At 40.9% G+C, this 12490-nt stretch overlaps 2 protein-coding genes across 2 annotated transcripts; both read right to left on the bottom strand.

Moving 5' to 3' along the window:
- Nucleotides 1-95: 95 nt before the first annotated feature.
- Nucleotides 96-4921, bottom strand: chchd2 (coiled-coil-helix-coiled-coil-helix domain containing 2). Its single transcript, XM_088345660.1, has 4 exons — nt 4735-4921; nt 2940-3177; nt 975-1146; nt 96-423 (listed from the first exon to the last, which is right to left on the bottom strand). The coding sequence occupies exons 1-4, from the start codon at nt 4782-4784 to the stop codon at nt 413-415; spliced, it is 471 nt and encodes a 156-aa protein (XP_088201786.1). The 5' UTR covers nt 4785-4921; the 3' UTR covers nt 96-412.
- A 105-nt stretch (nt 4922-5026) lies between these two features.
- On the bottom strand, nt 5027-11990 carry LOC148358648 (tRNA-splicing ligase complex subunit FAM98B). Its single transcript, XM_088345659.1, has 8 exons — nt 11839-11990; nt 11612-11715; nt 9651-9776; nt 9273-9523; nt 9110-9190; nt 8917-9033; nt 5468-5614; nt 5027-5401 (listed from the first exon to the last, which is right to left on the bottom strand). The coding sequence occupies exons 1-8, from the start codon at nt 11880-11882 to the stop codon at nt 5249-5251; spliced, it is 1023 nt and encodes a 340-aa protein (XP_088201785.1). The 5' UTR covers nt 11883-11990; the 3' UTR covers nt 5027-5248.
- Between the last annotated feature and the right edge of the window lie 500 nt (nt 11991-12490).

Consider the following 12490-nt stretch of genomic DNA (forward strand, 5'->3'; position numbering starts at 1 on the left):
AAAAAAAAGAGAAAAGCATAAAACTCCAGAAAAGATTGTAGGATAAAATGTCAGTGTGTATTAAGAGGTGCCAAACAGAGCCTTCTGTCAGACAATTTCTGCAGATGATATTTATTTCTTTGTATACACACACAACACAGATAAGTCAGCACGGTACTAGGTAGGGGAGGGTGGATCACTAAAACAAGTTAAGCGTGCCGTGCCTAGAATAAATGTAACCAACAAACATAGCAACGTTTGAATATTTAATCTATTGAGAGATGATTACAAGCATTTCAGCAGTCTGCTGATAATCGAATTGACTGAATTTTCCAAAACTAATGATTCAAAGTACAACTGATGAGTTTTTCTTTAATTTAATCATGTTGAAGCCCTGCAATGTCTTGTCTTCTTCAAGGCTTCTGGATACAATTCAGGATAGACCTGTAGGAAGAATTAAACAATTAGCAGAAATTCAATCAGCTTTAAGTGCATACAACAGTACAAACTTCCCTTTCATAGCAACTTATCAAATGAGATGAGCGGTACATAATACTGTTAATGTCAAATAACGCACCACTGTTATAAACAAAGACAAAATAAATAAAATATTCTCAATTATAAATACGCAACAAGTGTGGTTTCTTAAGGATCAGCACTTCTCACTGATGAGTGCATCCACAAAACGTAGGATCATATATCATTCCTCCGTGACTATCGCACGAAAAGTCCCCGGTTCGGGACCGGGTGGAAAAAAATGTTGGCCCGGAGAGGAATGGGCGCAACCAGACTGTATTTGCCCAAGACACACCACAGAAAATGGTACCTCTACAACCCTAGTGGTTAAGGGATCCAACCAACCAGGATCATATAGAATGTTTGCAATACAAGTAATTCCCACAATACAAGTTATGCACCATTGTTTTGTTGAAGTATGGCATTATCCGACAGCTTACTTTTTCCGATGCAAACACACGTTGTGTTTTCATACTCACCATTAGCAAACTTGCACTGTTTGAGAACCTCGCTGAAACCCTCACAGAGTTTAAGATCGCTTTGGGATTGAGCACAGTCAATGAACTGTTTCATCTCATAGGAACAGGCTTGCTGGGCATTCTGCTGCTGGTAAGGGGACTGTGTTTGATATGGCTGAGCTGGGTGTGGTTCCTAAGGCACAAAAAGAGAAAATTACAAGGTGATGTACTGCATATAGAGGTAGAATTTGCAAAACTATAGTAGTACCTCTTCATACGAGCACCTCTAAACATCCGAATCTTGGTAAACACGTTTTTTTAAACAACACACTTGCTCTCGAGGCAAAGGAAAATCAAATGCAAGAGCAGTGCCAGGGGCCACCAATAGCGATCTCTTGAGACAACTCATCGGTCATGACTGCCTACCCCCAGCATCAGCTCATCCAATTTGTGCATGCAGACTACCACAGGCAAAAATATATAACTATGTTTTAACCATTTTGTGCGCAGGTTCATTTTAAAACCCCAGTGTGCAATATTTAACCAGTAGATGGCACTGTGTTTTCTGGTGCAAACGAGGGCCAGTGCCACAGAGCACAGTGTGGAGCTGAATGCCGGACAAACATGGCGGCAACCTATCCACCGTGTAATACAAATCCAAATTTCCTGACCTATGATTTTTTTGGGTAAAACATTAAACATTGGTAAGATAGTTTTTTGTGCATTTTGGCCTAGATTTCAAATCAATGTGTTTTTCACTAAGTTGTTTGTACCACTACAAGGTACTAGATATTAGATAGATACATAGATAGATACTTTATTCATCCCCGAAGGGAAATTCACATTTCCAGCAGCATCCCTGAGCTGAGAACAATACAATAATAAAGCAAAAAGAATACAATATACAGTATACAAATATTATTACAATACAATATTACACACTGTCCCTTTAAGTTATAGAAAGCAACTTAATTTTAAGTGTAGAGTAAGTGCTTACTTATCATTAACAGTCTCTTTCATACTTGTCAACCTTTGTCAATGGCTCCTCTTATTAATGATTGCAAATCTTCCTTATTAAGAGATAGTTAACCTTACAATCACAACACGCCACATTTTTACTCACAGCAAAACAGACAATGTACAATACCGAGACTACAATGACTTGCAGTCTGCTAACAGTAACAGACGATCTGGATTACAGCTGAAATGGGCGAGACAAAATATGAATGTTTTAATGATAAGGAAGATGTGTTTCATAGCTGTTCACTCAGGCACTTTTGGACAGGAGCGAACCAATCAGTTTTTGATTATTTCATGATGGGAATTTCAGATTCAGATTCAGATCTACTTTATTGTCATTCTAGTACACGTGTATACAGAACGAAATGTCGATACATCTGACCCGCACAGTTTCCTTCAATGTACAGATATAAGTAAAAGTTGTATTGTATTATGGCTACGTATAGTATTTTACCATAGTGCCGATAGTGCAAGAGGAGTAGCTAACCGGATGTGCAAAATGGGCAGTCAGGTTAACAAGTCAGGTAAACAGTAACATTAACACTGTAACAATAACGCTGTAAGTACAATAGTGCAGAGAGCAAATGTGCAAGGAGTGGCAAGCTATAAAGAACTGCCAGTAGTGCAAAAAGTCAGATTAGCAGCCTTTTAGATTTAGGTTAACTATATGTTAGATTGACCATTTAACAGTCTAATGGCCAGGGGGACTAGGGAAATTTGTTTTCGCTCCAAGAGCAATTCAAGCTACGAACCCGTTCATGGAACAAGTTAAGCTTGTAAGAGGTTCTACTGTACTTGAATTTCTAAATTACATATCAATTTCCGTTCTCGTGTAAAAGGACATGTAAGAAATAATTGAGCACAGCTTGCAATGGAAAGAGTCTGACTTTAGAAATACAACACTTGCTAAATTCATAGACTTTAATTGGTGAAATTATCACAATGAGTAAGGGGGAGTTCACAAACCTGGTATGTGACATCAGGCCTCGCAGGCTCTGAGCTACCCCCACTGAAGGCTCCGGTCATCGCATGGCCCAGGGTATGTCCCACCGCAGAACCCACGGCTACACCGGCTGCAGTTGTTGCCATCTGGGCAAACATACCGGGCTGCCTGGGCGCTGCCGCTGGAGCAGCCATTGCAGTTGGAGGTGCTTGCATTGGTACAGGTGCACGAGAAGGAGGCGGCGGTGGTGGCGGTGCTCGGCTGTGAAAGGGATCACAATAAATGTCAGGAAAATAACCGCATTATTGTTTTACATTTAAGAAGCAGTTCAATTGTCAATAAACAAGATTAGTTTAACAGCTACAAGGTGACTTGTAAAAAATAAGATCTTGTCTAATATACCGCAGGAAATTGCCTTATTTATCTTAAAAAAACATTTCTGTCTGGTATCTTCGCTTCCTTCCAGTGATCAGCAGAGGTACTGTGTTTGATACCTCAGGGACAGGCCTTCTGCTGGTGCTCAGAGCCAGGACTAAACAGGGTGAAGCTGCGTTTCAGTTCCATGCAGCTAAACTCTGGAATAGTCTTCCTGATGATGTCAGACAGGCGTCTACTCTGACAATGTTTAAGTCCAGGCTGAAAACAGCTGTGTTCAACTGTGCATACAACTGAAAGGGTTCCATCTGCACTCTTCACTTTTACCTTATTTTAATTCATTGATTTTATTATGTTTTATCTGTGGGTTTAATGCATTTTAAGAACCACATTTTAAATTTTGAATGTCTTTAATTGTGTGTTGTTAACCTGTCTGCCATTTCTGCAAAGCACTTTGAATTGCCTTGTGTATGAATTGTGCTATACAAATAAACTGTAAAATTCATCTGTATTAGCATATACAATTTTTAATATACTAAATATTTGCTTATATGGGAAAATATTTAATATCTTATTTTGTTAGATGAAGCCATTTACAACTTCACAGCAAACAATGTAAACGTTTAAACATTCAAAATCTAAAAAGTGAGAATGTATTTAAACATTTTAACTCAACTGGGAGATGCTTTTCTCTTATAACATTATTTTTCACATTATAACCGGAAAGAAAACTAGATAAAAATAACCACAACCCTTGCAATACATATCAAAATACAGTAACAACATTATTCACCAATATTAAAAACCTGTATTACTCACGGTGACCACAAACGATCAACTTTATACAGAGAAATTAGGCAACTTTATCTTTTAGATGTTTAAATATTTTCGACTGACGGCGTGCCTCCAGATCTTATATTAAGAAAAAGGGTACCTTGGGTCAGAAACAGTTGGGAAATACTGACATTTGTTTAAAATCATCTGTTAACGCAACCCAAGTAAATATTTTAAATTACAATTACTCTTAGGCATGCAATCGCGAATGAAGACACCGATGACTCGCTAATGGATTAGTAACAAGGATTAGAACTATAATACAGCAATTTATACAAAGAATAACCTTTCCCTGCAACATTTAAATATTGACTGACACCCACCAAACATGATAGTGAAATTTTACGCCAATTCCGGGCTGTTATTTTGAATTGCGTCACGACACGGGATGTAGAATGATCGTTTACATGACCTTGATGAAACCTCAATTTGACCTAGAGTACTAAATCACAATGTAATACGTACCAACGACGAAATCTTAATTTATAATCCTTGGTGTTCAATTTGGTGTGATAACTAATTTACTTTTGCTAGCTGTACCAGGATACACGTTAGCATTTGACGCAGTTGGCACTTACATATTCCTATTGAGTTATATTTTGAGGTTACCTTGATGGGGAAGGCATCCTCGATGCTCGGCTTCTGCTTCCTCGCGGCATTTTGACAAAATTCAAAACTTGTTATTTCAAGTGTGTCGACTGAGGAAAATCTCACGTGTGAAATACGCGATCGGTCTTATGCTAGCGCTTAAATCCAGCGACCTTTGTCTGTTCCGGAACTTTCCGTGTTACATCATTCATCTCCCGGCTAACTTCCGGTGTGTTGGACAACAAGGTCAGTTTCATCACTTTGATATTTTTTTATAACAATGATTTTGTAAACATCAAATAGTGACACAATACACGGGAGAATTAACTTTAATAACTGCAAATGTAAAAATAAAATACATACAAAATAATACACCTTTAAGATCGTAAACAAGTACCATATGTCACCAATTTCAGTTTGAACAAATGAAAATCTAGCACATTATGTACAATCTAACTCAAAATTAACCTTAAATACTGATTCCAATGATTATTTTTATTCCCTCTAGAAAAGAAAAATCAATATAGCGCAAGTCTCAATCCCTTTTCCCCTTTCTCTTTTTATTTGGATTTTTATGCCACTGCTTGTGACCACCACCATGTCCCGATCTTCTCTCTGTCCAGGTAGGCATAGGTGCCTCCATTTCCCCTGGTCTTCCTCCTCTATCTGGTACATGCCCCATCATTTTCTAGACACCAAATAAGAATTACTTGATTATGAAGTTTTGTTTCTGATAAAAGAAGAGTATTCATACTTTGTAGACGTTTGTTGAGGTTCCAGGTTTGATTGATTCAATGCAGGACTGATCCTCTCTGGTAGCCAGTAGCCGTGGGAGGGACACACGAGATGAAACAGTGATAGATGCAAAGGGAGGCACAGAAGCAATGGCTTCACTTCGTTCCTGTGTGTGATAAATGGATTAATTGCCACCAGTTGCAGAGAATTGTGTGTTTCAGTTTGATGATGTCCAGCCAGCTGTTCTCTGGTAAATCAATTGACACCAATTAAAGGCATCAGTTAATATAGCTGGTTAAGATACAGAGACCCTCGCTACTTTGTGCTTCAGTAAATCGCTGGTTAGAGGTAAGATCTTGGACCCGAACCCGGCCAAAATAACTGTTCCCCTCACAAATAAAATTTGGCGCTTTATGGCGGCACTGTCAGACACCCATGACAGGTGCACAGCAAAGGAGGGGAAGGGTTGTTGTTTCCAGAGATGGCCCAAATCGCCATTCCTCCTCACAAATAAAATGTTAAAATTTGGGTTTACTCCGGGCCCAGTTCCTAAAATCAAGTAAATCAGTGAGGCTCGGGCTTTTATTCCCACAGGAAGGGTCGGGTTGGGCTAGCTTTTTAGGCCTGATCTTAGCTCGATCGGTGGTTCACTTCTCCGCTGATTTTGAATTGAATCGTCTTTTTGTCATTGTGTTTCTAATAAACAGCAGAAAGCGGGGACAGATAAGGGAGGGCGCTATGAGTTGGGTGGGTGTGACCGTCTGTGTGTGTGACCGTAATGGGCAGGTGTATGTTGTCAAACAGCCTGTTTTGGCATCCACATTCAACATCTCCAAATCAAAACAAACTGGGAAGGATCAATTAAAGTGATCAATTAAATTGGACCCCCCAAAAAGTCAAAAGAGTGCAAAGAAATGCTGATCACTACCGGTTGTTCTGTGGATTCTTATTGCGTACGGGAATCGACTGAGGTGGCATCGTAAGGAAAAGCAATAGCTTGGCTGCAGGTACGCCTACTGCTCAGCTAGGCTTACACCCGATGCTAGCACGAAACTGGCCAGCTGCTTGGTGCCGTACCCACACAATAAGAGAGGCTTCAACGTCCCTGATGATGTGGCGAAGGTCCAATCCTTCTGATTTCTGCATGGGGGTTGGGAGGTGATAAAGCAAAGACCACACAGGGGTGCACGGGGCGTATGTGTTAAAAGTAAGTGGGGCTCTTCGTTCACCCCTGAAGCTGTGCGTGCTAAGTTAGCCCTGTAAGGGCTTTTATAAAGGTGTGCCGCTACTTTGCGGATTTTCACTTTTAGTGGGTTCTTCTAGTCCCCATTCACTGCAAAAACCGAGGAATCTCTATATTGACCTAGACATTTCTACCCATTTACACATTTTTGATTTTGTGAGACGTTGCCTGTGTTAGAAAATACGTTGTTAAAAAAGTTTGTATCAAGTGTGGCTAAATACCACTTTTAACTATCGGAAATTAATGACAGCCATACTGCCGTGACAACGCCCAATCTTGTTTGACAACGGAAGCGAAACAGAATTGGGCCTGGTTAGTACTTTAAAGAAAGACCACCTGGGAATTTGTGTATTTGAGTCATATCAGATTTTCCTGCTACCAGTAATGCCCCGACGACTCATGTAGGTAAGGTATCCGTGACCAATACAAATACTATGGCCGTGTGATCCTTCACAGATACATTTTTGGGGAGAGGTCAACTATAAGGTTGATAATTAAATGTGGATTTGCAAAATAATCTGGCAAAAAGACAGTGGCCATCAGCATTGACAAAATCGCGAGTTATTTGGCTACAGAATATCGAAATCCTACAACTATACTCCAACTACAGAACCACCAGTCTCATGAGCCATGCAAGTAAAGTTATGCTGAAGGTCCTACTGAACAGACTGAAACCACAGGTTGAAAACCTCCTTTCTGAAGAGCAGGCAGGTGTCGGCGACGGAAGCAGCACCACAGAACAGATTTTTTAATCCGCGCACCTATGCGTAGTGTTCCAGCGACACCCGAGAAACCTCTTTCACTGCTTTGTGTATTTAAAAAACGTGTTTGACGGGGGATTGCAAGAAACTTTATGGGCCACCATACGGAAGTACAAAATGGGCCATTACCAAATTTAAATATCTTATAGCTGTCCTATCAGAAGATGGGTCAGAACCAGATGTGCAAAACACAACCGTACTTACCAAGGTTAAACCAATCTGGAGGGACAAGACCATAGCAGTGAAATCATTGGCACAGTGGTCCCTACCAAGAACTGCCGTTAATAGTGCGCGGACAAAAACTGCAGTAGTATAGTCATGTCACAAGACATCAGGACTGACCAAGATTATTCTCCTGTCCAATGGAGCAGAGGAACCCTATCAAGGAACGGACTGGTGCCAAACCTTCCCACGACCCAAAAACAGGCCAGGAACCATCTACAGTAGAGAAAGCCGTCCAGAGTTGCATCCTCAGGTGCGGCCCAGGAAGTTAAGGAACACGTTAACACTGTACTATTATGTAATATCATAAAAATACAAAAACAACCAAAATTGTGTTTTTTCTCCTATCCCCTCTGCGAGAATTCCAGCAGATTCTTGCACTACAAGTGCTATCGCCCATCTTCTGAAAACTATAGATCCTTTAGAGTACAGCAAGTTTTTTTTCTTAGCCTTGCTTTCGATAACGTGATAGAATTTGTGTTTATGAAAAGAATCATTTTAAAAACTTGATGTTAAATATTTACCTTAATGTTGAACATGGGCAGCACGGCGGCGCAGTGGTTAGCGCGTGTGCGGCACAGTTCTAAGGTCTTGGGAACCTCCTGCGTGGGTTCAAATCCAGCTACCGGACTTCCTGTGCAGAGTTTGTATGTTCTCCCCGTGCTTGCGTGGGTTTCCTCCGGGCACTCCGGTTTCCTCCCACATTCCAAAAACATGCATTTCAGGTGGATTGGCCGGTCCAAATTGTCCCTAAGTGTGAATGAGCGAGCGAGTTGTCTGTCCCTGTGTGCCCTGCGATTGGCTGGCAACCAGTTCAGGGTGTCCCGTGCCCACTGCCCGATGATTGCTGGGATGGGCTCCAGCACCCCCGCGACCCTACTGAGGATAAGCGGTGCAGCTAATGAGATGAGATGAGATGTTGAACATCTGAAACTTGAATGAGAAAAAAAACTTTCAAATGCTATACCTTTCTCTCGGAATATATTTAAAAGGTTTTGACTGTGTGTCTGGTGTTTGTATACACCGCCAGACCATCACAAAAAGCCAGTCGGTGCCCTGCTTTGGAAAAACTGAACAGAGCATTCTATTTCCTTGTTTGAATCATTACATCTTATTTCAAAGAGGAAAGGCCTCCCCATTGCATAAAAAGTAAAATGAAATCATTTAACGCCTGTAGTTTGATATGAAAGATCTTAATATCACAGAATATTCCTCCTTTGACCTGTGCTTTGGCGTTCTTACCTTTTGTTTTTCTCCCCATGCAAATGACTCGAGTGAAACCTGAAAGCGTTTGACCATCATTTGCTGCCGACAGCTGTAGTCGTTAGACAAAACTTTGTTGATCTTTTCCAGCTTCCTCTAAGGAGAAAACATTCAGTAGAATTTTAAATCAAACTAGAGTAATCGTTCATCAAGAAATGTAAGACCAACATACCCACTGCTCTGTACTGAGAGTGTTTTGCAGAAGAGGCTTCTCCATGACTTCACAGGGAAGACGAGTAATCCTTGACTCAACCTGCATTATATGCAATAGAACAAACATATCTCTAACTTTTGCAATGGCTCACATAAATCCTGTCTTATGTAAACCAGCTCACCTCATGCAGCACATCAGGATATTGAGAGGATGAATCCATGTTAAGAGCGTGAAGCAGTAATATCCACTCCGCCTGTATCTCAGCTATTCTTCGGTTATTGGTTGTATCATTGTTCTCGTGCTCCTGACAAAACAGATTCATTTGCTTCACTCTCTGCTCTTTTGCGGCTTCATCTCCGGTAGATTTTTCCTTTGGGTGCAGCTCTTTACACTTGATTATGTGCGCTGCTTGCAGTTCTGACACAAGGTAGTCTGTAGGGTTTCAAGCAATGTTTTTCAAGGTTTCAGATACTAAGTGAGGCTTTAGAGGTAATATATATTTAAAGACCCATACTTATTTCAGACAAGTGCTTTTATCCTACACAAAAAAATGGCTCACCAGTGATTTTGTATAGTACAGAATCCTCCAGCATCTCTGAGGTCAGCCCAGTAAGTGGAGAATCTAGGTCGGTCAGGATGGTTTTCAGCTCTCTCACGAGCAGAATGCTACTTCCCCCGACAGAGTCTGCAGGTAATGAATGTTTTCATTTTTAAATGTCATTAATCATTTCGAAAATTAGGAACAAGTCACAGTACAGCAGAAAACTCACAGATTCTGGGTAAATGCATTGTGAATAAGGAATTTGGGGTGTTATTATTGCGAGGCATTTGTGCAAACCAAAGCAAAGCCCATACTTGAAGCCAGGCCTAGCCACCTGGCAAACTGAGGGGTTATGTCGGTATGCTCTTCTTGGACTTTCAACACTATAATGCCAGAGATCCTAGTGGCAAAACTCTCCCACTAAGGGCTCCGCCCCTCCATCCATGGCCAGATAATGACCTTCCTTTCTAACTCGGCCAAAACAATTCTTCCACCATAACACTGATAACACCCGCTGCCCCCCAGGGATGTGTGCAGAGTCTTCTGCTGTGCACCGACCAACCCCACAAACACAATTGTAAAGTTTGCTAATGTCACTACCTTGGCTGCCCTCGTCTCTGATGGGGATGTGGCGCCGTACACGGAGGAGGTGGGGAAACTGACAATGTAGTGTTTAAAAAAGAAACTCATACTGCATACCGTAACATCCAAGGAAGTCATACTCAACATTAGGAGGACAAGCACAGACCCAGCTCCACGCATCATCAATGAAACTATGTAGCGTCCACTCCTTCAAACAACGAGTGTTCACATAGGCGATGAACACTCCTCGTCCGCCAACAACAGAGCTGTGGTAGGGAAGGCCCAGCAGCGATTCCACTTCCTCAGAGTGCTCAGGAAAAACAACCTGGAACAAAAGCTGCTGATGTCCTTCTACAGGGACAAAGTGGAGAGTATTCTGGCAAACGGCATCACAGTGTGGTATACTGCTGACAGAGTCATTAACGAAGCCCAGAAAATCATTGGCTGCTCTGTCCAGTGTCCTGGCTTGTAATTCCGCAGCAGAGCCAACAACATTATAAAATACTCCTCTCATCCTGGTCACCATCTCTTTGACCTGCTATAGGTCCCTTAAAACAAGTACTAGCATTATCAGAAAGAATGTATTCCCCAGGGCTAACCATCATAAAATCAATTTAGTCTTTTATTGTATGTTTGTTCTGGAGTGCCGCATCTAATCTTTGTAAACAATGTTCACTACGTTGTAATCAATGAAATGGAAATGAAATGATCTGCATTTATATAGCGCTTTTCAAGTCAAGACTTCCCAAAGCGCTTTACAGTGTGCTTCACATTTCCCAATAGCGGCCATGCAGCCATGTAAGGCGCTAACCTGCTTATTGGGGGCATTAGGGGTTCAGTGTCTTACCCAAGGACACTTCGACATGTGACACGGAGGAGCCGAGATTCGAACTGCCATCTCTTGATCCCAAGACGAGCGCTCTACCTCCTGAGCTACTGCCGGCAATTCGAATTTTGATTAAAAACGCAACAAAATTGTTTGTCAATTTAGGATCAGTTTCATGCCACTTAATTGAGGTAAATAAATGTAAGGGGCTTTCAAACGTTTAAGCAGTCATTACAGAAGATCAGCAGTATGGTAGTTATCTGTTTTACAACTAGATTCACGTGAGCTCTCTCTAGTGGCAAATAAAGATCAGTGCACTAAACTGTTCAGTTTAATTTTAAAACGTACTTGTATTATTTGCAAATATTTTCAAATGAGTCATTACTTAAAGACGGGTAAGTGCGTGGATCATGCCTAATTGGGCAATTTTTTCCAGTAGCCATCTAGTTAGTTCAAATGAATACGTGGGTCTTGTACACTACTTCACCTAAACGTTGGCTTTAAGTGGGTAGTTGGATATTCAAGCATCTTTGGAGATTGTTTCAAAAATGTTTTAAAAGTGCATTATTACCCTGGAGTTCCGGGCACAGACACCTCAGCTGGGATCCAAGCCAGTTTATGAGTGGGCATGGGAGTTCGTCACACGTACACCGCGACAAACAACAACCCTGATACCTGTGCAGACATAAATACCATTAAAATTGAACATTTACTACATTAACTGTGTACTTTCAAGATTGATCGATTCATAAATTCGTGACCCGTCAGAAAACGTCACTTCAGTAGATTCATATTTACCCTAACGATTTTAGTCCAGATATGATACCGATATTCCGCTCCATTTTTTCACATGGAATTCTTGTATTTTAATTCCCAACTTCCGTAAGTGTTCTTTGCTGCTGTTCAACTTCTTCCACGATCTGATTTGAAGTATATAATATTACAAATTGGGTAGACATTGCCACTTGCTGGGCAGAGAATGAATCGACAAGAATAATTCGAATTTCCACGTAGACCAGGGGTGTCAAACTCGTTTTAGCTGGGGGCCACATGCTAGGAGAAAAACATCTCACAGGGGCCAGACTAGTAGGTTTAAGGGAAAGAAAGAAAGCATGAGATTGGGAGAAAAAAAGACAAAAGAAAAGTGAGAGAGAGAGAGAGAGAGAGAGAGAGAGAACCCAAGAAAAAAGGGAAACAAGTGAAAAAGAATAGAGATACAAAAGAATGAGAAAGAAGTGAAGAAAGAAAGAAAGTAAAAGAGAGGAATGGATTGAACAATTGAAAAAACATATAAAGACAGAATGAAAGAGAGAGAAAAGGATTAAGCATGAGAAAGAGAGAAAGAGAATGAGTGAGGAAAAGAGAGCGAGAGAGCAATAAAAATGATATGATAAAATAAGAGTGAGAAATACAAAGAGAGACAGTGAGAAAGAAGTAAAAAAGGAGAAAA

Source organism: Urocampus carinirostris, chromosome 10 (assembly GCF_059441175.1).
Source record: "Urocampus carinirostris isolate Australia breed hairy pipefish chromosome 10, RoL_Ucar_1.0, whole genome shotgun sequence".
Lineage (NCBI taxonomy): Eukaryota > Metazoa > Chordata > Actinopteri > Syngnathiformes > Syngnathidae > Urocampus > Urocampus carinirostris.